Source organism: Eretmochelys imbricata, chromosome 15, assembly GCF_965152235.1.
Source record: "Eretmochelys imbricata isolate rEreImb1 chromosome 15, rEreImb1.hap1, whole genome shotgun sequence".
Taxonomy (NCBI): domain Eukaryota; kingdom Metazoa; phylum Chordata; order Testudines; family Cheloniidae; genus Eretmochelys; species Eretmochelys imbricata.
Genome location: NC_135586.1, coordinates 5,706,360 through 5,730,482, shown reverse-complemented (window position 1 = coordinate 5,730,482; position 24,123 = coordinate 5,706,360). Strand labels below are relative to the sequence as shown.

Here is a 24,123-nt window from a genome sequence, read left to right as displayed (position 1 = left end):
CAGTAACCTTGGTGTCACCCTTTACCTAAGTTTCTGCTTTTCAGTTCCAGGGGGATCGTGATGGTGGAACAGTCTCCAGCTGTTCTTCGGCTCACTTCCCTTCTTGTAATTACTGGTATTTCTTTAATGTTACTGTCAGAAGTAAATACAGGTTTACTCCTCACTGACATCACCGGGTGCCCTACAGAGAAATTCCCACATGCTGTTTGGGAAAGTTACCACAAAGTTTTCTATCCTGAGCAAAGTGAAGCCAAGTCCCTTTTTGAAGTTAATCGGGGCAATGAGTAACTTCTGACCAAAGTTATATTTAACCCATCTGCAGGGGTTTAAACTGCTGACAAAGCCTTCTGGATGGGATGGCTCTTATGGAGTCAGGGTGTTCGTTCAGCTACCAGAGTCCTCCATGTGACACAAGCGCACAGAACATCAGCTCGGCATAACTGGAAACACAGGTCTAAGATGCTTTTATAATTAGAAGGGCCTACACTCCAGGGGTAATGTCAAAGAAAACCCAGCCCATGAGGGTCAGATCCCAGGTGAGTCTGCACAGCAGCAAGAAAACTAGCTCTTCACTCATAAACAGAGCATATGTTGGTGTGGAAGGGTCAGCAGCACGGAACTCCACCTGACACATGATACCACCCTGCTTTCCAGCCATCAGCATAGTGAAAGGTGAAAAAGGACCCGGCCATCTCTGTTCACAAGAGGTGAAGGGGAAAATCCGGCTAAGCTGCTTTTACCCCATCACATGAAAGTGAGTGTAGCCTGGACCTGTACAGCTAGGAGAGACTTTTGTTCCTTTTGGCTTTACGACACAGACCAAGTCTCTGCAGCGTGTGTACACAAACCCCCTGGCTTGTGAACGCTGTGTCCCATGCCTCCCTGAGCAGCCTGCACCTGTCTGAGTACACTAGGGAAATGGGGCCCCCACAATGTGGCTACACCAGGAGGAGCACGTCTGACTGAGCCCAATGCGCTTCCCTACAAGGCTCTGGCAGTGTCACCAACTCTCATGTTGTTAACAGGATCATCGTCATAGCTGGTGCTTTGCTTAAAGCCCCAGCTTCTGGAGTCAGGTGATTATGGGAGACTCTCAGTTTCCACTTACAGAAAGCACACTTCTAGTATTTGGGGGTCAGGAAGAAAGCTAGGAAATGTGAATCCTCCAGGCTTAAGACCAGAAGACCAGAAGACAATAAACAAACCAAAACCATGTTTTAAAATCATCTGATTTTTAAGCCAATCTCATGATTTTGTGGCCTGAACCCTAGGGATGGGTGACACTGCAGGGGGTATTGGCACAAAAACATCACTGTTTTCCCCTTTCCTTCCACTGAAAAAAGAAGCAGCAGCAAAAGGCCTGACAGCACCTCTGAGTCAACAAACATCTGGCACCCCGCAAAGCCCTCCCTGCCAGGAGCCATGCGTCCGACATGTGACTCTGGCCTTGACCTTCTGCAGCCAGGGTTGGAACCACATGGTGCAATTTGTAAAAGGGATGCTCCAGCACCCCCTGCTGGACTCAGTTGGCCAATCACAGAGCTGCTTTCCAGCTCCCTAAGGAAACCATCAAAGCCCTTCTTGGAAGCGGAAGCACAGCTCTCTCCCACTGCTAGCACAGTTTCCACAGGACACAAGGGAATGCAGGCCCCAGCAGGACATCTGGGAAGCCATGAGCGTCTTAGCCCCAGCCCCAAGATCGGACCACACACCTCAGACGTCAAGAGAATCAGAATTGCGAAGCTGCAGCATAGGTGTGCGTGCATGTGCGCCCACTGATCTGTGCCAGGCCTTCAGCAACTTCCCACCAGCCCCATCCCCTACTTCAGGAGGAGACAATGGCCCACAAACCTCCACTGGGGTTGGAGGCAGTTCATCAGCTTTTGCCCCTGATCTCTGGCAGCTGCCGTGATGATAAGGAGAGATTGTTTCTATCCTGGCTGCTATTTCTCAGTTTAGTAGTAAATCTCCCAATCTGACTGATAAGACCCTTGGAGGGAGACACATACACAAACAACTCTGTTTAATAAAGGCCAACAAGAGGCACTTAGCATTGGCGACCTGGCTGTCCAGAGTTAATCACAGCTGTGTGGTTCTGAGGAAGCAAAGCACAGTGGCGAAGCAGGCAGTGACTAGTTAGACAGCAAGTTTCCCTCCAATTACCAGGTCCATCAATCACTGAAGGGGATTCTGGAAAATGAAGAGTTGAAACAAACAAGTGATTTCACTACAGGTGCGGCTGGAGATGCAGTGAGCTCGGTAAGCAAGACAAATGGTCACAACACCCATCTTACACATGAGAATGATCATCTGCTGTGAAAAACAAAATCTCTAGGAAAAGCGTGAAATTCTAACCTTGCCCCAGTTTTTTGCTTACTGGGCAGGCAGCAGCCTGCGCGATAGAGTTGCACTGCACAACAGAACTCAATCGAGGGGGTGAACACAAGACACGCAAGTCATTCACGCAGCTAGATTGAATGGAAAGCACTGCCTGGGCCAGTTTTAGCAGGGAAGGAGAGAACCTTTTCAGGACTCTTTTGGTTTCTCAGTTTGTTGTTTCTCCCTTTTGCCCCCTTTTCCAGTGGGAAAATGGAAAAAAGGAAGGCAAAGAAAAGGAAAAGCAGAGGGGGGAAAAAGGGAGAGACTGTATGTTCACAATGGTGGCGTGGGGTTGGAGGGTAAACAAAACCCTCAAAACAAATATTTCAAAACTGGAAATTTCAGATTACTTTTTTGAGTATCAAATTTCAAATAAGTAAAAACAAACCCACCCCTTTAAAAAAATTGAAAAAAAAATTACCTCCAAATTTTTGAATTTTAGGTTCCACCCGGGTTGGACTTGCTCCAATCTAAAGCAAAGTCAGCACTGGCTCTCCTGGCATAGATTCCAAGGCACCCATTGTGATCGTCTAGTCTGACCTCCTGTATAATACAGGCCAGAGAATGTCCCCACAATAAGGCCTAGAGCAAGGGTGACCAGATGTCCTGATTTTATAGGGACAGGTCTGATATTTGGGGCTTTTTCCTATTACCCTCCACCCCCATCCCAATTTTTCACACTTGCTATCTGGTCAGCCTACTTAGAGCAGATCTTTTAGAAAAACATCCAGTCTTGATTTAAAAATTGTCAGTAATGGAGACTCTACCACGACCTTAGTAAATTGTTCCAATGGGTTAAAATATATGCTTTATTTCCAGTCTGAATTTGTCTAGCTTCAGTTTCCAGCCATTGGATTGTGTTAGACCTTTAGCTGCTGGATTGAAGAGCCCATTAGTAAATATTTGTTCCCCATGCAGGTAATTATAGACTGTGGTCAAGTCACCCCTTAACCTTCTCTTTGTTAAGCTAAATAGATTGAGCTCCTTGAGTCTATCACTGTAAGGCAGGTTTTCTAATTGTTTAATCATTCCCCAGACCAAAAAGGGGAAGAGCATCTTCACACACAGACTTGCCAACCTACTGAGGTGTGTTGTAAATTACTTTCAAAGGGGGCAGGTGACAAAAGAGAGAGCTAAATATTGGGGCAGCGGGGCGGGGACATGGAAAATTACAAGAGGCTCATAGGAACATCACGAGGAGAATCAGTGGGGGAAACTTCTCAACATCGTATATTTCTGCTATACAAAAATGCAAGTAGTATGGGGGATAACAGAAAGAACTAGACGTATGGGTACATAAGCTAATTATGACATAACTGTGTCACAAAGATGTGGTAGGATAAATCTCATAATTAGGATATTGGTATAGAGGGGTATATCTTCTTCAAGAAGGATAGGCAAGGAAAAAGGGGGGTGGTACTGCATTATATGTCAAGAATATATACATGTGTTCTGAGGTCCAGAAGGAGGTGGGAGGAAGACCAGTTGAAAGTATCTGGGTAAAGATAAAAGCGGGGAAAAACTGGGGTGATGTCATGGGAAGGGTCTGCTCTAGACCCCCAAATCTGGAAGAGGAGGTCGATGAGGCATTTCTAGAACAAATAATATCCAAAACACAAGAACCTGGTAGTAATGGTGAACTTTAACTACCCAGACATCTACTGGAAAAGTAACATGGCAAAACACAACATTTCCAGTAAGTGCTTGGAATGCATTGGGGACAATTTTTTGTCTCAGAAAGTGGAGGACGTAATGAGGGGGACAGCCATTTTACACTTGATTCTGACCAACAGAGAGGAATTGGTTGCAAACATGAAGGTGATTCTAAGGAAAGGAAGGAGTGAGAGCAGCAGAATAAGAACAACGGACTTCAAAAAAGCCAGTTAACAAACTCAGAGAACTGGTAGGTAAGGTCCAATAGGAAGAGAATCTATGGGATAAAGAAGTTTGGGAGAGCTGGCAGTTTCTCAAGGAGACAATACTAAAGACAGAACTACAAACTATCCCAATACAAAGGAAGGATAGGAAGAATAGTAAGAGGTCAATATGGCTTCATCAGGAGCTCTTTAATAACCTGAAAATCTAAAAGGAATCCTACAAAAACTGGAACCATGGATGAATTGCAAAGGAGGAAAAGAACAGCACAAGTATACAGGGACAAAATCAGAAAGACAAAGACACAAAATGAGCTACACCTGCAAAGGACATAAAAAGTAAGAAGAAGGGGTTCTTTCACAGAATCATAGAATATCAGGGTTAGAAGGGACCTCAGGAGGTCATCTAGTCTAACCCCCTGCTCAAAGCAGGACCAATCCCCAACTAAATCATCCCAGCCAGGGCTTTGTCAAGCCTGACCTTAAAAACCTCTAAGGAAGGAGATTCCACCACCTCCCTAGGTAACGCATTCCAGTGTTTCACCACCCTCATAGTGAAAAAGATTTTCCTAATATCCAACCTAAACCTCCCCCACTGCAACTTGAGACCATTACTCCTTGTTCTGTCATCAGCTACCACTCAGAACAGTCTAGACTCATCCTCTTTGGAACCCCCTTTCAGGTAGTTGAAAGCAGCTATCAAATCTCCCCTCATTCTTCTCTTCCACAGACTAAACAATCCCAGTTCCCTCAGCCTGTCCTCCTAAGTCATGTGTTCCAGTCCCCTAATCATTTTTGTTGCCCTCCGCTGGACTTTTTCCAATTTTTTCAAATCCTTCTTGTAGTGTGGGGCCCAAAACTGGACACAGTACTCCAGATGAGGCCTCACCAATGTCAAATAGAGGGGAACGATCACGTCCCTCGATCTGCTGGCAATGTCCCTACTTATACATCCCAAAATGCCATTGGCCTTCTTGGCAACAAGGGCACACTGTTGACTCATATCCAGCTTCTTGTCCACTGTAACCCCTAGGTCCTTTTCTGGAGAACTGCTGCCAAGCCATTCGGTCCCTAGTCTGTAGCAGTGCATGGGATTCTTCTATCCTAAGTGCAGGACTCTGCACTTGTCCTTGTTGAACCTCATCAGATTTCTTTAGGCCCAATCCTCTAATTTGTCTAGGTCCCTCTGTATCCTATCCTTACCCTCCAGCGTATCTACCTCTCCTCCCAGTTTAGTGTCATCTGCAAACTTTCTGAGGGTGCAATCCACACCATCCTCCAGATCATTAATGAAGATATTGAACAAAACCGGCCTCAGGACCAACCCTTGGGGCACTCCACTAGCTACTGGCTGCCAACTAGACATGGAGCCATTGATCACTACCCGTTGAGCCCAACAATCTAGCCAGCTTTCTATCCACCTTATAGTCCATTCATCCAACCCATACTTCTTTAACTTGCTGACAAGAATACTGTGGGAGACCATGTCAAAAGCTTTGCTAAAGTCAAGGAATAACACATCTACTGCTTTCCCCTCATCCACAGAGCCAGTTATCTCGTCATAGAAGGCAATTAGATTAGTCAGGCATGACTTGCCCTTGGTGAATCCATGCTGACTGTTCCTGATCTCTTTCCTCTCCTCTAAGTGCTTCAGAATTGATTCCTTGAGGACCTGCTCCATGATTTTTCCAGGGACTGAGGTGAGGCTGACTGGCCTGTAGTTCCCAGGATCCTCCTCCTTCCTTTTTTAAAAGATGGGCACTACATTAGCCTTTTTCCAGTCGTCCGAGACCTCCCCCGATCGCCATGAGTTTTCAAATATAATGGCCAATGGCTCTGCAATCACATCCGCCAACTCTTTTAGCACTCGGATGCAGCACATCCGGCCCCATGGACTTGTGCTCGTCCAGCTTTTCTAAATAGTCCCGAACCACTTCTTTCTCCACAAAAGGGCTGGTCACCTCCCATTCTGTGCTGCCCAGTGCAGTAGTCTGGGAGCTGACCTTGTTCGTGAAGACAGAAGCAAAAAAAGCATTGAGTACATTAGCTTTTTCCATATCCTCTGTCACTAGGTTACCTCCCTCATTCAGTAAGGGGCCCACACTTTCCTTGACTTTCTTCTTGTTGCTAACATACCTGAAGAAACCCTTCTTGTTACTCTTAACATCTCTTGCTAGCTGCAACTCCAAGTGTGATTTGGCCTTCCTGATTTCACTCCTGCATGCCCGAGCAATATTTTTATACTCTTCCCTGGTCATTTGTCCAATCTCCCACTTCTTGTAAGCTTCTTTTTTGTGTTTAAGATCCGCAAGGATTTCACTGTTAAGCCAAGCTGGTCGCCTACCATATTTACTATTCTTTCTACACATCGGGATGGTTTGTCCCTGTAACTTCAATAAGGATTCTTTAAAATACAGCCAGCTCTCAAGGACTCCTTTCTCCCTTTAAATACATTAGGAGCAGGAGAAAGACAAAAGGAAAGTGTAGGTCCTCTACTTAGCAGGGAAGGTGAGCTAATAACTAATGACATGAAGACAGCTGAGGTGTTTAATGCCTATTTTGCTTCAGTCTTCACTAAAAAGGTTAAAGGTCAACATATACCCCACATAATTAATATTAACAAGGGGGAAGGAACACAAGCTGAAATAGGGAAAGAACAGGTTAGAGAATATTTAGATAAGTTAGATGTATTCAAGTTGGCGGGGCCTGATGAAATTCAGGAACTAGCTGACGCAATGTTGAAACTGTTAGCAACCATCTTCAAGAACTCATGGAGGATGGGTGAGGTCCCAGAGGACTGGAGAAAGGCAAACATAGTCCCTATCTTTAAAAAAGGGAACAAAGAGAACTCAGAGAATTATGGACCAGCCAACTTTACTTTCATACCTGGAAAGATACTGGGAAAATTATAAAACAATCAATTTGTAAAAAAACTAAAGGATAATAGGCTTATAAGGAATAGCCTGCATGGATTTGTCAAAAACAAATCACGTCAAACCTCAGGGCCAGCAGCAGCAGTTTGGGTGTGTGGGAGCGGGCTCAGGGCTGGGGCAGGGGGTTGAGGTGTGTGGCAGTGCTTACTGCGGCGGCGGGGGGGGTTCCCCGGCTCCCACCGGCATGTTCCTGCAGCTCCTAGATGGAGCAGCCAGGGGGGCTCCATGCGCTGCCTCTACCCACAGGCATTGCCCCTGCAGTTCCCATTAGCTGCGGTTCTCATGTGCTGCCTGCCCCTCCCACCCCGAGCACCAGCAGGGACACCGGGCCACAAGCCACTGCCTGACCCCCCTCCCAGCACCAGCAAGGGTCCCGGGCTACATTCCACAGCACCTGCAGCACCCCCGACCCTCCACCCCAGAGCACCCACAGTGCCCCAGCCCAAGTTTTAATTAGGGGTATATAGTAAAAGTCATGAACAAGTCACGGGCCGTGAACTGTTTTTTACTCCCCATGACCTGTCCATGACTTTTACTAAAAATACCTGAGACTAAAATGTAGCCTTAACCATGATCCCCAAATCTTTCAGAGTCACTGTTTCCAGGGATAGAGTCCCCCATCCTGTAAGTAACGGCTCTGAAGACTGTTATCGGGTCTGCCCTCAGTCTTCTTTTCTCCAGACTAAACATGCCCAGTTGTTGTAACCTTTCCTCATAGGTCAGGTTTTCTAAATCTTTTATCCTATATTTTTTGTTCCTAGATATATATATTTATATTTAGTTGTACTAAAACGTGTATTGTTTGCTTGTGCCCACTTTACCAAGTGATCCCAATTATCACTGACCAGTCCTCTTCAATATTTACCACTCACCTAATGTTTGTGTCATTTGCATAACAACTAAATCCTTCTTCCCATCAGAACGAGGAATATGGCGGCTTTTCTCCCTCCCTGTTATGCACAATACATACTCCTCCCTCCAAACACTATTTGCTCTCATACAGGAAGAGGGAACGCTCTTAGGGTTCAAGATAAGCCTCTCCAAGACAGAGATCTTACCAATTAATTGAAAGAGAGACCTGAATTTCCAGCTAATCTTCAGGCTTGGATGAAACCTACCCTAGGATCCTTGGCTAGAGCACTTACTGCCGACAGTTAAAACATGCAGAGAATCACTATTAGCAAAGATTGGTGACCATGAATTGTTCCCAAGGCTGTTATATCCACCATAAGGGCTGATAATGGAAAAATAACAAACGGGAGGAGAGAATGATCAGGTTCAATCATCCTGAGCTGGAACCACTCCGTGCACTGAAAAAACAACCAACACTCTCCTAAAGCAGATTGTGGAAGTTCACACCTGCTTCTACAATCACCGTCAGCCTCCCGGCTGCTTAACTGGACAAGAAAATTTTCCAGTGACTCTTGGTTGAACTCTCAGGAAGAGCATGTCTCTATATTATCAGCCAGTTACCACCAGAAGGACTTTGAGCAAAACCACAGTGGACATTTTCCACAACAAAGGGCTCTACAGAGAGGCTTCCCTAAGCAATTCAAGGTGCTTTGGGTGGGACCTGGCAGATTCATGACACCACTGTCATTGTGTCAGCAGAAATTTGGCTTGATCTAATTACACACGCGGATTCTAGGCTTTTTGTGTTTTCCTCACAGCACAGCAGGTTTTTCGTGTTGAACGAGGTGTGCCTGTTTATGTCTGAGGGATGAACGTGCGTGTGACATGAATAACACATGATGTGTTTTCTGTTCCATTTCAAATACCTTCTGAGAGTTCTGCTTGTTTATTTGCTTTGTCGCTGACTTTCTCAGTGGGTTTGTGTTGTTGGTTTTGTCTTTGGCTGGTTTTTGATTGGTGAAAATCACAAAAAGCCCCACCTTCCCTGGACTGGGTGGAACAAAAGTGGCACTGGTGTACTCCAGGCCTTTTCCGAGTCATCCATTTACAAGCAAATATTCCAAGGTGTACAAAAGGTGATAATGAATGCGCAACAATACTGAGTTGTCTCTGGAATGGTGGCAGGTGACAGGGGTTTGGAAAGTAAGATATTGCTTTACTTGCAATTACTCTCTTGTATTAAGAATTGTATTCAGTTAGTCCCTCTATTTTGGGATCATAGAATATCATGTAGCAGTTGGACAAAGATTCCCCCTTTCAAAATCCTTGTTCCCGCTCCAGCAGGGCCACTTCATAGAATCATAGAATATCAGGGTTGGAAGGGACCTCAGGAGGTCATCTAGTCCAACCCCCTGCTCAAAGCAGGACTAAATCATCCCAGCCAGGGCTTTGTCAAGCCTGACCTTAAAAACTTCTAGGAAAGGAGATTCCACCACCTCCCTCGGTAACGCATTCCAGTGTTTCACCACCCTCCTAGTGAAAAAGTTTTTTCTAATATCCAACCTAAACCTCCCACACTGCAATTTGAGACCATTACTCCTTGTTCTGTCATCAGCTACCACTCAGAACAGTCTAGATCCATCCTCTTTGAAACCCCCTTTCAGGTAGTTGAAAGCAGCTATCAAATCCCCCCTCATTCTTCTCTTCCACAGACTAAACAATCCCAGTTCCCTCAGCCTTTCCTCATAAGTCATATGTTCCAGTCCTCTAATCATCTTTGTTGCCCTCCGCTGGACTCTTTCCAATTTTTCCACATCCTTCTTGTAGCGTGGGGCCCAAAACTGGACACGGTACTGCAGATGAGGCCTCACCAATGTCAAATAGATCACGTCCCTCGATCTGCTGGCAATGCCCCTACGTACCCATCCCAAAATGCCAATGGCCTTCTTGGCAACAACGGCACACTGTTGACTCATATCCAGCTTCTCGTCCACTGTAAACCCTACGTCCTTTTCTGCAGAACTGCTGCCGAGCCATTCGGTCCCTAGTCTGTAGCAGTGCATGGGACTCTTCCGTCCTAAGTGCAGGACTCTGCACTTGTCCTTGTTGAACCTCATCAGATTTCTTTTGGCCCAATCCTCTCATTTGTCTAGGTCCCTCTGTATCCTATCCCTACCCTCCAGTATATCTACCTCTCCTCCCAGTTTAGTGTCATCTGCAAACTTTCTGAGGGTGCAATCCACACCATCCTCCAGATCATTAATGAAGATATTGAACAAAACCGGCCCGAGGACTGACCCTTGGGGCACTCCACTGGATACTGGCTGCCAACTAGACATGCAGCCATTGATCACTACCCGTTGAGCCCGACAATCTAGCCAATTTTCTATCCACCTTATAGTCCATTCATCCAGCCCATACGTCTTTAACTTGCTGGCAAGAATACTGTGGGAGACCGTGTCAAAAGCTTTGCTAAAGTCAAGGATCTCACAGTGAAAACCAGCGTAACAACAAAAAGAAAATATCACATAAAATCCATGTATATTCTACAGCAAATTCTGCTTGAGTATCTAGATGAACACCGAGCAGCCTGGAAAGGGTGGTTTGTGAAAATGGAAAAGTATAGTGCTCTGTCTGCAACTGAAAATAGGAAACAAGCCCAGATAATTCATTGATGGGGTTCAAGCAGATGGAAGCAAGGAATGAAGAAATAAGAATAACTTTGCACTGATACACTGTGGGTTCATTTGTTCTGACACATGCAAAGCCCCCCTCACCTGCCACCCCAGCTAGTACAAAACGAACAGTAATCAATTAGCTCCCCCTGGAGGGAGTTGTGCTTCCAATCAAAAGGCACCCTCCTCCACACACAGTGTATTCTGCAGGCTTCAAAGGGAGTATTTAGGGGACACCGTCAAGGCTTAATTTGTGCCAGGGCTTGCTAAGGCTGAGCCCCAGCACCGCTGGACTTGGCAGTTCATAGACCCGGCACCTCTGGGTTTGCCACGTCAGTTACGAAAGTAAATGGCTTGAGCCCTGGCACCTCTTTCATTACAAATTAAGCACCGGTCACTGTCATACTCCTCTGGGCTCTTCCCCACAGCCTCCTCTCCTGGGGATGTCAGAGACAGCCCCCCCCATGTGCCCAAATCCATGTGTGTTTATCCAGACAGGTCTGCAGTGGCCGGAGCAGCCCACACACCCAGCACACCAGCCGCACAGAGTGCAAGACGCAAGAGTCACTTACTAGGTGCCGTGAGAGCCTGCCCGGCAGAGGCATCTGCCCGTCTCAAAGTGGCACTCCCCGTTGAAGCAGTCACTGCACACAAAGGCACAATTCTCGCCATATGTCCCGTTGCGACACTTGGTTTCACACCTAGGAAAGGGCCAAAAGGAGCAGGTTACAGGGCAGGCACCAGAGGAGACCATGCCCTGAGAGCTGGCATAGCCACGCTGGCAGGGTCAGGCAGCCTGGTGCAGCTGCTGGACTCTGCAGACAAATGCGTTTGAGTGCTGCAAAGCCACTGCCCTTGCATGGTCCCTCCCTGTCCCCAATACAGAAGGACTGGGTTTAGCTGCTGGGAGCTGCCAGGCCATTTTCCACCTCAGCCAATTGACCCTTAGCTCCATGAAGGGAGTGCCGGGCTCAGTCACGTATTGCTCACAATGTTTGTGAGGTATGTAGGAAGCAAAAGGAAAGATTCTGCTGCCTCTCTCAGCACATTGGGCTCTTTCTAGGCCTCCTGGGAAAGCAGCAGCCTACGTCAACCACAGCTCACAGTGCTGCCCGTGTGAGGCCCTAGCTGGGATTCAAACCACAGGGCCGCCGCAAACGCTCTGAGAGCTCCAGATCGCGAGTGCAGGTGCCATGATTGCTGGTGGGACCCGTAGCCATTGGGGGAGGCAGCTTTAGTGCTGGCCTGGCACTCTTGCTACTGGATTACGGCCTATCTGGTAGGTGAAGCTGTGATTGCAGCAAAGAGGCACCTCCCGAGACCACACAGCACAGACAGGAGTCGGCAGAGCCTTCGGCACCATCCTGGGACACTCTCCTTCTCTTCACCTCACTAACCATGATCTGCCTGCGATACCTCTCCCCATCATTCCCTGCCCATGCTCTGCTCTGAGACCGGCCCCCAGGGACATCCCCCCAGCCACTGCCCACACTATTGTTGGGAACACTGGGGCATGGCCACTAGGTAACTCGAGGGGATGGAAGACCACGAGTGTCGATGAAGCCCCCTCGCACTAGGCCCCGGTGTCCTTGGACCCCCCCCCCCCACCTCCTGCCTGGAGGCACTCGCAGCAGTTATGCTGAGAATCTGCAACAGTATGTTGCAGAGTCAGACTGCCTGAAACTAAGCAAGGCCAAACAGGGAAGATATGGAAGAACAATGCTGAATAAAGCAGCTTTATGTATAATTTAACAAATGATACAGAGAATCAGGGAACTAGCTGGGAACTGGATTGGCTGGCTATATGGATACTTGGAGCAGCTTGCTATTGGATAAGTATGCTGGGAAAAAGGATGTATAAAAGCCTGTGTAACTTCCTGCTCTGTTGTACAGGATTTGAGATTCAAATCTCCCTGTACCTTTTTGAAGCTTCAAATAAACTTTTCTGCTTCTCCACCCCGTTGTGATTATTGGGTGCAGCACACCGGGTAATGAACCAACTCAAGCTGTTGTTCAGCCTCTCGGCACTGGGTGCCGGCAACACTATGCTCTGAGACCAGCACCCCAGGACGTCCCCACCAGCCACTGCCCATACTCTGCTCTGAGACTGGCTTCTAGCTGGAGCCCAGGCCCAGCCATAAATTCCTCTGGAGAGAACACAGAGCAGGAGCTGCTTGGATGGCACTTTCTGCCTGGATTAGAGGTGGGACAGGATATCCTGCCAACCTGATGAGACAGTGACCCATTCGGTTAGACAACAGCCCAGCGAAACACGGCTTGTCTTCCTGCTAACGCTTCTCCCATTTGCTGGGCTTACAAACCCGCAGTGAATTCCAGAGCTGACAACATGGAGTAGAAAGAAAGGGTCCGTCTGAGCATCCCCAGGGAGCTGGCCGCACGGGCCGCCTGCTCCAGCGGAGCAGCAAGCACTGGGCACATTTCAGTGGGCTGGGGTAGGGAGTGACTTGACAGAGCAGGGGTCCCTGGGGTGAGCAGTGCCCTGGAGTAGCCAGAGCCACCAGGGCTGGGCAGAGCTCACCACAGCCTCTGCAATGCATGGCAAGAGGCCACAGCTCTGTCCTCTGCAGGCAGCTTCTGGGCATGGAGGAGGGGGCTGCCATTCTCTCTCTTGGTCCGTCAGAGGCGCTATGGCTGGATTAGGCCAGGCCCCAGTGAATGAGGAACACCCGGTGAGCAACAGGTTTGGTTTTTGTGATGTGTTTCCATTGTACTGGGCTCAGATGCTGCATCCTGTACCATGTGCTCCCATAGCGCGAGATGCTTCTCCCTTGGGTGCTGCATCCCATCAGCTCACACCCGGGAGCAGGGTGCAGGCTGGTGAGGTTGGTGGCTTTCAGGGACTGGGGGAAGCATTTTGCACTTCCTGACCTTAGAGGAAGCAGACTGGGGCCAGAATGCTCTGACTGGCCAGGACAATGTCAGTCTGTGATTGGCCAGAGCTTCCAGCAGGGTGGCTCCGTGGCAAGACTGGGGCATGTTGACCGAGCGCTATGCAAAGCACCAGCATGTTTGATGCCCCAGAAGGAGGGGAGTGCCAATCCCAGAAGAAGGCTTTAAATGGTATTCAGAGGAAGGCAGCATTGTCTAGTGGGCAAAGGACAGGAGTCAGGGGACCACAGGTCTAATGCAGGTAGTGCCACAAATGTCCTGCACAGCCTCAGTTGCCTTGGCCAGTGGAAAAGCACAGGAGCTTGCAGCCTGGTTCCTCACAAAGCAGCCTCCCAGCCTCCACTCACCTGTCTCCAATCCAGCCGGGATTGCAGTGCGAGCACTTGCCATTGATGTGGTTGCAGGTGTGGCCATCTTTGCACAGGGGGCAGATTTTCTCGCAGCCGTCTCCGTAGAAGCCTGACAAGCAGGCCTGATCACACTTGGTGCCATTCCAGCCAGCTTCACATGCCAGGCAGCGGCCGTCCGCGATGGTGCAGGGCTGCAGCCCTTTGCACTGCCCACACCTACGGATGCCAACAGGGAGCACAACCCAGAACGTGAGCAATCATTTGAACACCCCCACGCTCACCCCTCCCTCCCGCCCCATCATGGGCAGGACTCAGCTGTTGGACCAAGCAGTGACTGCACAAGACAGATGAAACAGGGACTGTCTTCAACTTGCAAGAACACCGGGCGGGCAGGGCCCAGTGCAGCATGGGGTCCTGAACCTGCCCAAGGCCCTGCACACTTACCGCCTCCTGCAGCCTTGTCCGTAGAAGCCCGCTGGGCAGGGCTCCCGGCAGTACTTGCCCCGATATCCCGGCTCACAGGTGCAGGTACCATCCACCTGGTTACATTTCCCCTTGTAGCACTGACAGTAGCGGTCGCAGCGCGGGCCAAACATTCGCTCCCGGCACTGGCAGCGCCCAGTGAACTGCTCGCATGGCGAGTTGTTGCAGACGCACTGGTTGTTGCAGCCCCGGCCCCACCAGCCGGGCTGGCAGATGCACGTCCCCGTCTGCTGGTCACACTGGGAGTTGAGACTGCAGTAACACGAGCTGGAGCACTGGGGACCCCACCAGTTGGGCTCACAGGTACACTTGCCCGTCTTCTGGTCACATTTGCCATGCTTGCAGAGACAGGCGTTCTCACACTTGGGCCCCCAGCGATTGGGGTTGCATGTGCAGTGGCCCGTGACATCCTCACACTGGCCATTGGGGTGGCAGCTGCACATTTCCTTGCAGTCTGGACCCCAGAACTGGCGGGGACATTCTGCAAAACAAGCAACACACCAGCACTTACTAAGCAGCCACCACGTCCCTTGGTCGGTCACCAGGCCCCTCCTACCATCATCCTGTCAGCTTACGTTCCAGCTGCAGCTCCTTAGAGGTCTGCAGCTCCAAACCCAAGTTTAAAGGAGCCCTGCCCAGCACACTCATCTGCTGACTGTGGGTCTGTATAGCCCCGGTTCTGCGCCAAGAGCAGTGCAGGGCACTTGCATGCAGTCAGCAACAGCAGCCAAGCATCATTCACAGGCACATTTCCCCAGCACATCTCACACAGGCTCTCTGTCTGCACATTGATCTGCCCCGGCAGGTGAAGCGACCCAGCAGGTCCTGCAGGAGTCTATAGCACCCACTGCCAGTGCTGCCGTTCCTGCTGCCACAGAACATGCGATTCCAAGACGAGGGGGCCAGGGAGACAAGAACGCAGTAGCCGTGCCAGCATCTCTAGCTGTCTCCATTTGGAAACAATGTCAGCTTCTAACCAAAGAGAAAGCCAAGCAATTTTCAGCAGAACCCCCTAAAAGCACCCTGTAACACACAGGCCTGGGCAGGTCCCAGGGAAAGGGGCTGGGAGCCAGCCCTGATGCAGCTTCCAGAGGCAACAATTGCAAGAGCCATCTGGCTGAGCTCAGGACAGGCCTCTCACTCCCCTCTTCTCCTGGCTTTCCCACTGCAAAGTGCCTCTTCTCCTTGGTAGAAGTTTGTTACTATTTAGGTGAACGTGTTTGTTCTATTGCATGACTTCTGTCCTTATCCTTAGCTGCTTCATCCTGCACATGTAGCTTCATAACAAAAGCAATCTCTGGTCAATCAATCAAACACACCTTTCCCTATGACTGACACAGAGTCTGATCCCCAGCTGCCCAGGGGTGAGGAGGAGGCCTCCTGCCTAGACAAGGAGGCAGCAGAATCTGGATAGGCTCAGGGAGAGAGGTCTGGTGCGTTCACCATTCCTTAGCTACAGGAGCCGGCCAGTGCTTAATTTGTAATGAAAGAGGTGCCGAGACTCAAGTAATTTTTTTACTTTCATAACTGATGTGGCGAGCCCAGAGGTGCCGAGGCTCTGAACTGCCAAGCCCTGGCACAGATTAAGCACTGGGGCCATCACCAGGAACGAGTCAGGATAGGCTGGTTATGAGACACGTGGACTTTTCCACTGGTTCAGGGTTCTGATTGACACACAACTCCTCCTCTCCCCCAGGAAGCAATAAATGAACGCTGCAGTGACTGGCCCCTCTAGGCTCTTTATAAATGCCGGGCTCTGGGACCCCTCCACCTTGCGACGTTCCAGCCCAAGCCTGAATGTCTACACAGCAGTATTACAGCCCCACAGCCTGACCCCCGCAAGCCCAAGTCAACTGACCTGGGCCAGCCACAGATGTTTAATTGCTGTACCCTTAATGGGAGCACACTTTAGCCCATGCAATCCAAACACAGTTAACAATGCTACTGATGATGCGTAAGCCAGAACAGACTCCAGCTGCCTCTTCTCTGGCCTGGCCTGGGCTGGGCTGGCTCCACAGGGATAACCGGAGTAAGGAGGAATCAAAGCCTATTTAAGTTAGTGGCACGAACAGACTGACTGCTAATCCAGCAGAAGCTGATCTGTGGAGGAAGACGGGACCATTAGTCAGCGTCACTTTCCTGGCCACACGAAATGAACAAAAAATGTTTCGGCCCCAACCATTTCCCTAGAAGTGCCGGGCATCTCACTGCAGAGCGTGAGGCTTTGCACTTTGCTAAGCCCTGGCAGCAGGTAAATGAAACGAGGACCCCAAGAGGCTGTGGGGGGCCAACAGGGTCAGCTAATGCCTCCCTCTTGTGCTCTATCTGGGGTACGGACAAGGAAAGAGAGAAGCTTGTCGTTATTCAGCAGCCAGCAGAACGTCTAGGTTTGCTTTCCCAGAAATCCCCCTTGTGGCTTGAAACTTTCCATTCCTGGTGCCAGCCTGAAGGAGATGGGGGGCAGGGAATTTGGGGGAAAGCCTGCATCACTTCTGCCTGCGAGGAATACTTTGCTGCTGCTCTGTTGTTCACTTAGAGAGCACTGTCAGTTTCAAAGAGAGTCTGGGTGATTTGCATTCTGTACTCAGTGCTTCCCTGCCACGAAGCTAGGGCGACTAGAGGAGGTGAGCCTGCTGTGCGAAGGGTCAAACAGATTGGTTTGGGGAAAAATACAGTTCTGAAGATTTGCAAAACACTGTGGTGAGCCTGCACCTCGGGAAGTGCCCCAGGGGTCGGTCCTGGGGCCGGTTTTGTTCAATATCTTCATAAATGATCTGGAGGAGGGTGTGGATTGCACCCTCAGCAAGTTTGCAGATGACACTAAACTGGGAGGAGTGGTAGATACGCTGGAGGGTAGGGATAGGATACAGAGGGACCTAGACAAATTGGAGGATTGGGCCAAAGGAAATCTGATGAGGTTCAACAAGGACAAGTGCAGAGTCCTGCACTTAGGACGGAAGAATCCCATGCACCGCTACAGACTAGGGACCAAAAGGGTCGGCAGCAATTCTGCAGAAAAGGACGTAGGGGTTACAGTAGACGAGAAGTTGGATATGAGTCAACAGTGTGCCCTTGTTGCCAAGAAGGCCAATGGCATTTTGGGATGTATAAGTAGGGGCATTGCCAGCAGATCGAGGGACGTGATCGTTCCCCTCTATTCGACATTGGTGAGGCCTCATCTGGAGTACTGTGTCCAGTTTTGGGCCCCACACTACAAGAAGGATTTGAAAAAATTGGAAAACGTCCAGCGGAGGGCAACAAAAATGATTAGGGGACTGGAACACATGACTTAGGAGGACAGGCTCAGGGAACTGGGGATGTTTAGTCTTCAGAAGAGAAGAATGAGGGGGATTTGATAGCTGCTTTCAACTACCTGAAAGGGGGTTCCAAAGAGGACGGATCTAGACTGTTCTCAGTGGTAGCAGATGACAGAACAAGGAGTAATGGTCTCAAGTTGCAGTGGGGGAGATTTAGGTTGGATATTAGGAAAAACTTTTTCACTATGAGGGTGGTGAAACACTGGAATGCGTTACCGAGGGAGGCGGTGGAATCTCCTTCCCTAGAAGTTTTTAAGGTCAGGCTTGACAAAGCCCTGGCTGGGATGATTTAGTTGGGGATTGGTCCTGCTTTGAGCAAGGGGTTGGACTAGATGACCTCCTGAGGTCCCTTCCAACACCTGATATTCTATGATTCTATGAAGTGGCCCTGCTGGAGCGGGAACAAGGATTTTGAAAGGGGGAAGCTTTGTCCAACTGCTACATCTAGCCCTGCCACCCCTTTCGCCCACAACTCCTGGAATGAGTTTGTAGGGGTGATCACTCCTGGGCACTCAGACCCAGAACTTGCCCTGTCTGACTCCCTGGAGGCTCCAGCCTCGTGTTTGTAACTTGGTGAAGCATGTATAAGTAAGCAGTTGGAGCAGCGTGCTGCCACCCATTCACCAGTATGGCCCTTGTAGGACCCAGTGTGGGCTCCCAGAGTGCAAAGAGGCTGCCCTGCTCCATGCTTCTCTTTAGAAGATGCAATCCAGCTAGAAAATGTCAGCTTCCAGCCATGGAGCAAACAGAACAATTTGCAGCCTGTAATGCCCAAGCCTGGGCAAGTCCCAAGCAAAGAGGTCAGCAGGCATCTATCCCAAGTGCAATTTCTAAACGAAAGAGCACAACATGCAAAAGGGCCAATATCACCTCAAACACTCAGAGGGCATGTGCAGGGGGGTGAGTTAACCCTGCACTCCCTGTCTGCTTTTATCACCAATACTGCCGGAGCAGAGCTTTTGCACTCACTGACTTTACAGCTTATGCACTAACCCAAGCTAGGCGGGGCTGTGTCACTCCACTATGGGATGGTGCCAGGACAGAGGTCAGAGCTGCTGACGCCCAGCTCCAACAGATGCCCGATACTCACTGGTGTCACAGTTGGCCCCGAAGTATCCATGGCGGCAGCGGCACTCACTGGGTCTCACGCACACCTCGTTCTCCTTACAGGTGAAATTCCCCTCGCACACGGCTGCCAAGAGAAAGGGAGAGACGTACAGTGACAGGGCAGGGAAAGGCAAAGCCAGGGCTGAGCACTCCCTGCTAGAGAAGGGAAGGGAGGAAGTTCTCCAGCAGTCTAGGAGAGTAGGCACTAGGCAGCACCACCACTCTCCTCCCCAGCAACCCTTGGGAAACCAGTGCATGTCCCCGGGTGGAGGGGGGGATCCTGGATGGAGCCAGGAGGCAGCGGCAGAAGAGCAACTGGTGCCTTGGTGCTCCGCGAACTGCTGCCTTCTGGACATCTGATAAGGTGCTTTGGGTGGAAGATCAAGGTCACCAGGGTGGGAGAAGACAAGAGTCCAGTCTGGTGCGGTCAGGGTGACCAGATGTCCCAATTTTATAGGAACAGTCCTGATATTTGGGGCTTTTTCTTATATAGGCATCTATGACCCGCCCACCTCATCCCGATTGTTCACACTTGCTATCTGGTCACCCTCAGTGCAGTGCTGGTCTAAGAGAAGGAGGCTGCTTCCCCTTAGCCTCTTCTTGCCCTGGAGTTGGGCAACGGCAGTCTCACAGGACTCTGGGTGCCACACTAAACCCCACAGCAAGGGTTTGGCTGGCAAAAGTGGGTGCCATGACACTCTGGGATCTGGCAGGAGGTCTGCCTGGGGAGCGGAGGGGGAGATGCCTCACTGACAGGGAGGCCCTGCACTGGCTCTGGGCGAACGACAGGCCAAGGGTGCTGCAAGAGGGGAAGGACGGCAGTCTCCTGCAAAACCCTGGATAGAACATGGCAGCTAGGGTCAATCCTGTTACAAACCTAAATGAACACAGTAGTCAAAAGCAGCATCAGCCGGCCATCTTCAGGGGATGAGGGGATGCCAGTCTCCAGGCCTTGGGAGTGCCAGGCAGCCTCTGGCCGACACAGCTAAGGCAGCGCCTGGCAGCATGGAGCCAGATGACTCGGCCAGGCCCCCTGGGAGGATCACAGGGAGAGGAGGAAAAGGGTGCCTGCCTCCTCTGTCACAGGCACTGACCTCCAGGAGGCATCACATCTCATGGAGCTTCCATCGCCCCGGGCACAGCACACCACATGGATTAGGCTGGGGCCTGGCACAGGGGGCAGGGCATGGGTCAGACACTCTCCTCAGCCACTTGGGTCCAGCAAAGCCAGCAAGGTTCACAAAAGGCTCTCCGTATCCTCTGCTGGAGACAGCTCCCTGCCTGAGCTGGCTCTGACCCTTCTGCTCTAGGGGAAGCTCCTCCTCTGTCCTTGCAGCCAGCAGCAGCGTGTTGGCTGCCCCACTACAAGGGGGCAATGGCACTGCCCAGGGCTAGCCCGAGGCTGAGGAGAGCTCCGGCTGGGAGCAGCACAGGTATCCTGCCCAGTGCTTGATGCTGTTCCTGGCTCCTGTTCTCCCAAGGTGACATGACTGGAGCCTCGCCTGCCCCCACCAGCATCCCTGCAGTGTTCCACCCATGGGGTGGAACCTCACTGATCCAGGAGCAGCTGACCCGCACTCACAGAAAGGGCCAGCATGACTCCATGGTGCTCTCTAGTCCAGGTGTGCCTTCGCGAGGCACCTCCGTCCTCCCTTCCGCATGGATCCGTGCGGTGGTCACCTCCAGGCTGCATTACTGCTGCAAGCTGTGCACTGAGCTGAGCGTGGATGAAATGCAAGAGCTGCAGCCTGAACACAGGGTAGCAGCCCTTCAGTGGGCCAGGCTGCTGGGCCCGTGAGCACATCTCCCTTGTACTCAGTTCCTTCCACTGGTTCCCAGTCCACAGCCTCGGTCCTGATCTGTAAAGCCAGCAAAAGGCCAGGTTCCAGCTACCTCAGCGACCGCATCTGCACCCATGATCAACAGCTGTGCACATCGCAGCTCACAAGCCCCAGCCGAAGCCCACGAGAGCTGTAGGTAAAGTGCTGGCAGTCACCAGAAGAGCCTCCTCACCCAGGGAAGGGAGAAGAGCAGGGGACTCCATACAGTCCATCTTACCTGGGAAGCTCCCAGATGCTATGGTGATGGATTCTGAAAGCCCTCAAAGAGACAGCTAGATTAGACAAACCAGACTGAGGGAGGCTTGGAGTCTAGTGGTGAGAAGAGGCCTGGGGCTGAGGAAACCTGGATTGCCTTCCTGATTGACCCCGACTGGTGTGAGACCTTGAGAGAGGCTTCCAGATGGAGATGCTAAGAGGTTAATTTATCCCCCACCTCATGAAGCATTTTGAGAGTGTCAGATAAAAGGCACTACACCCATGCAAAGTATCATAATTAGTGTTAAATGCAAACCTTGAGGTATTTGTTTGTTATATTGTTACCTTCGTATATGCAGGAGATGCAAAGGAGCTCACTTAATTTTCCTGCGGGAACCGTTATCTCTGAATTCCCTGGACTTATGTGATACACGCTCAGACTGAATGTTGCATTCAAGCGAGGCCGTGCACAGAACACACATAGGCAGGAAGCCTTTCCTCCAGCACGAACACGCAGCCGCTGAGCAGCGCAGAGCAATACCACACAACAGGAAGTCAGGGATACTGGGGCCAGCTGGAACTGCGGGAAGTTTTACAGGAATCCAAAAATAGCCTCCCAAAGTTTCACAGCTGCGCTCTGGGAATCCAGGGTCCAAGAATTCTCAATCCCCACACACTCACTCTTGCAGACCTGAACTCAACAAAGCTCTCTAGAGACAGAGGCACTGAAAGCTGAGCTTCAGCCCCCAGGGGAGCTTTGAACCACCGACAATAACCGATTGATTGTAACAGTACCTTCAGATGACCCTACCCTGGAGCAGCCCCGGCCAGAGCTCTCCTTGCAGAAATGAAGAGCATGCTGTGGAATACGCACTATTATCCTGCCATATCTAGGACGTGCCTTAAGTTACGACCTTCCCTTCCACTGGGGACTTCAGTGAGTGTCCACAACAGAGCCCCAAATCCCCATCACTTGCTTCTTCCACTCACTGCAGACACGCTCAGGCCGAACGTCTGGCACTGGAGCTGTAGCAACGTCCACTGAAGCTCTTCATGTTCCATATATGCGGCCTCCCTTTTCTTTCCAGCCCCCTGTCTCCGTACCCCCTCCTTCACTTCTCTTTCTCTTCCCTCCCTCAGAGATGAGGCCTCTGGTAGTTACATCATCTCTTCATGGGGGCTGGGCAGTACACTCTGAAACCCATCAATCTACTCCCATGACTATCCAAACACAGGCCAATACAGAGTCGTGGGAGGCGTCTGAGGGGCAGAAACGGCTGCCCTCAAAGTACCCCTCAACCCCAGCATAGAGAGTAAGTGACCAACCCAGAAGCTGAGTTTCATTCTCCAGCCAAGGCCCAAATGAGGAACCTAGTGTGTGACAAGGACCCAAAATGAGGAAGACTGCAAAACGACTCATGCAGGACAAACTGCGTGGGCTTCTTCCCCTGAGTGTACATGGCTCTCTTTGCTCAGCTTCACAAGGCTTTATGGTGGATGTAAACGGCTGTCAGCAGTAACAGCGAGGAGACCCGAAATCTGGGTGGAAGGGCAGGGACTAATGCTCGGGACCCCCTCTCGCAGGTGAAGCCAGACACTGCTTGTGGAACTGACGTCTGCACTTTGCTGTCTCCTGGAGGCAGCTGGCACCGTGCTGGGAAGGGACGTGACTAACTTTCTGAGGGAAGCCCAGCTCCAGTCCATCGGTTGCAATGCCACTTTACCAAGTGAACAGAAGTTTGGGGATATGCCCACTGTCCTGCAGACATCCACTGTTTCGCTGCTGGTCCCTGCCTCGCCCCCAGGGCTAGCTTTGACCGAGGAAGGAAAGGCAGGACCCTCCCAAAGGAACCCCCTAGTCACAGAGCTCTGAGCAAGGCAGGCTCTGGGGAAGCCAAACTCAGATACAAGGGGGCTGGGAAAGCCCTTCAGGGACGGGAGGAGAGGTGGCTCTGAGGAAGGAGGAAGAAGCAGTGTCTAAAGAAGGGATGCTGGTGCTTACCTATCAAACACTCGTCTCCTTGTTGCCTCCATCCTGGGCAGCACAGAGACCCAGAGAAGCTGCACAAAGGAAAACACAAAGGTCCGGTTACAATTCTCACGTACCTCGGTCCCTCTGCCAAAGGTTTCCCCTTCCTCTGGAGAGAGCTCGCTCTCCTGCGTGTTGGGCCACAGCTCTGAGAGAGCCACCCCACCCCAAGGACTTGAAGTGAGTCAGGAAGACCCAGGGCTCCACTTTAAAACCCAGCGGGCAGGCCTGTTTGAGAGGAAGGCAAATATCTGCAGCCAGTGACTGCAAGTCCTGGCTGACACCGGGGCTGGGGCACTCACTCGTGGGCTGCTCCGCTCCCCCCACCCCTTGGAGAATACTTTGGGGCAATTCTCCTTTTCCTCAAGGGCTGTCCAGTGCAGGGTGCTGACAGCTACAATGCAACCCAAACAAAAGAATGCAGCTGCAGGGAGTCTCAGACCCTGAGTCAACTGACGCGGGCTCACCTTATGGGGCTAAAAAGAGCAGTGTGGACACATTCCCGCTTGAGCTGGGGCCCAGGCTCTGAGACCCTCCCCAGATTTCAGACCCCAGGCTCCAGACGCCAGGCTCCAGCCCAAGCAGGAATGGCCACACTGCTAATTTTAGCCCCACAGCACAAGCCCCGTGAGCCTGTATCATAGAACCCTAGGATTAGAAGGGACTGCAAGAGTCATCTAGTCTAACCTCCTGCCAAGATGCAGGATTTGTTGGGTCTAAACCATCTAAGACAGATGGCTATCCAGCCTCCTTTTAAAACCTCCAGGAAAGGAGCTTCCACACCCTCCCTCGCATCAGTTGACCTGGGCTCTGCGACTTGTTCCACAGAGTTTTTCTTTGCAGTGTAGATGTATCGTACGCGGGTGGTCGGAGGATAAGCAAGGGATGATACCTTCAATATGCTACCACCACTCACACCCATATCTCGGTCACACCTGGCCCAGCTGGTGCAGCGAAACTAACCATCATGTGTCAGCATAAGATAGGGACCTGCTGGTGTGTGAGCTGGCAAATGGCCAATCCAGACAAGCCTGAAGTGATGCTAGGTTGGGGGAAGAAGCGGGAAGAGCTGGAGAGGATACCAGCAACAGAGGGTCCACATTCTTCACAGGAAATCTTTGTCATCCACATTTCCGATTTGAAAATGGAGTTACAACGACGGTTTCATTTCTTCAAAA

The 24,123-nt window shown here is 50.7% G+C and overlaps 1 protein-coding gene across 1 annotated transcript in view; it reads right to left on the bottom strand.

Annotated features, from left to right (window-relative positions):
- SCARF2 (scavenger receptor class F member 2) overlaps nt 1–24,123 on the bottom strand; it is a 104,707-nt gene that overhangs the window by 63,761 nt on the left and 16,823 nt on the right. The window contains exons 2-6 of the mRNA XM_077835281.1: nt 22,919–22,977; nt 18,864–18,965; nt 14,418–14,937; nt 13,971–14,189; nt 11,286–11,414 (exon numbers count right to left, since the gene is read on the bottom strand). Of these exons, the coding sequence (XP_077691407.1) occupies nt 11,286–11,414; nt 13,971–14,189; nt 14,418–14,937; nt 18,864–18,965; nt 22,919–22,977 (1,029 nt within the window). The remainder of the gene's footprint in view (nt 1–11,285; nt 11,415–13,970; nt 14,190–14,417; nt 14,938–18,863; nt 18,966–22,918; nt 22,978–24,123) is intronic.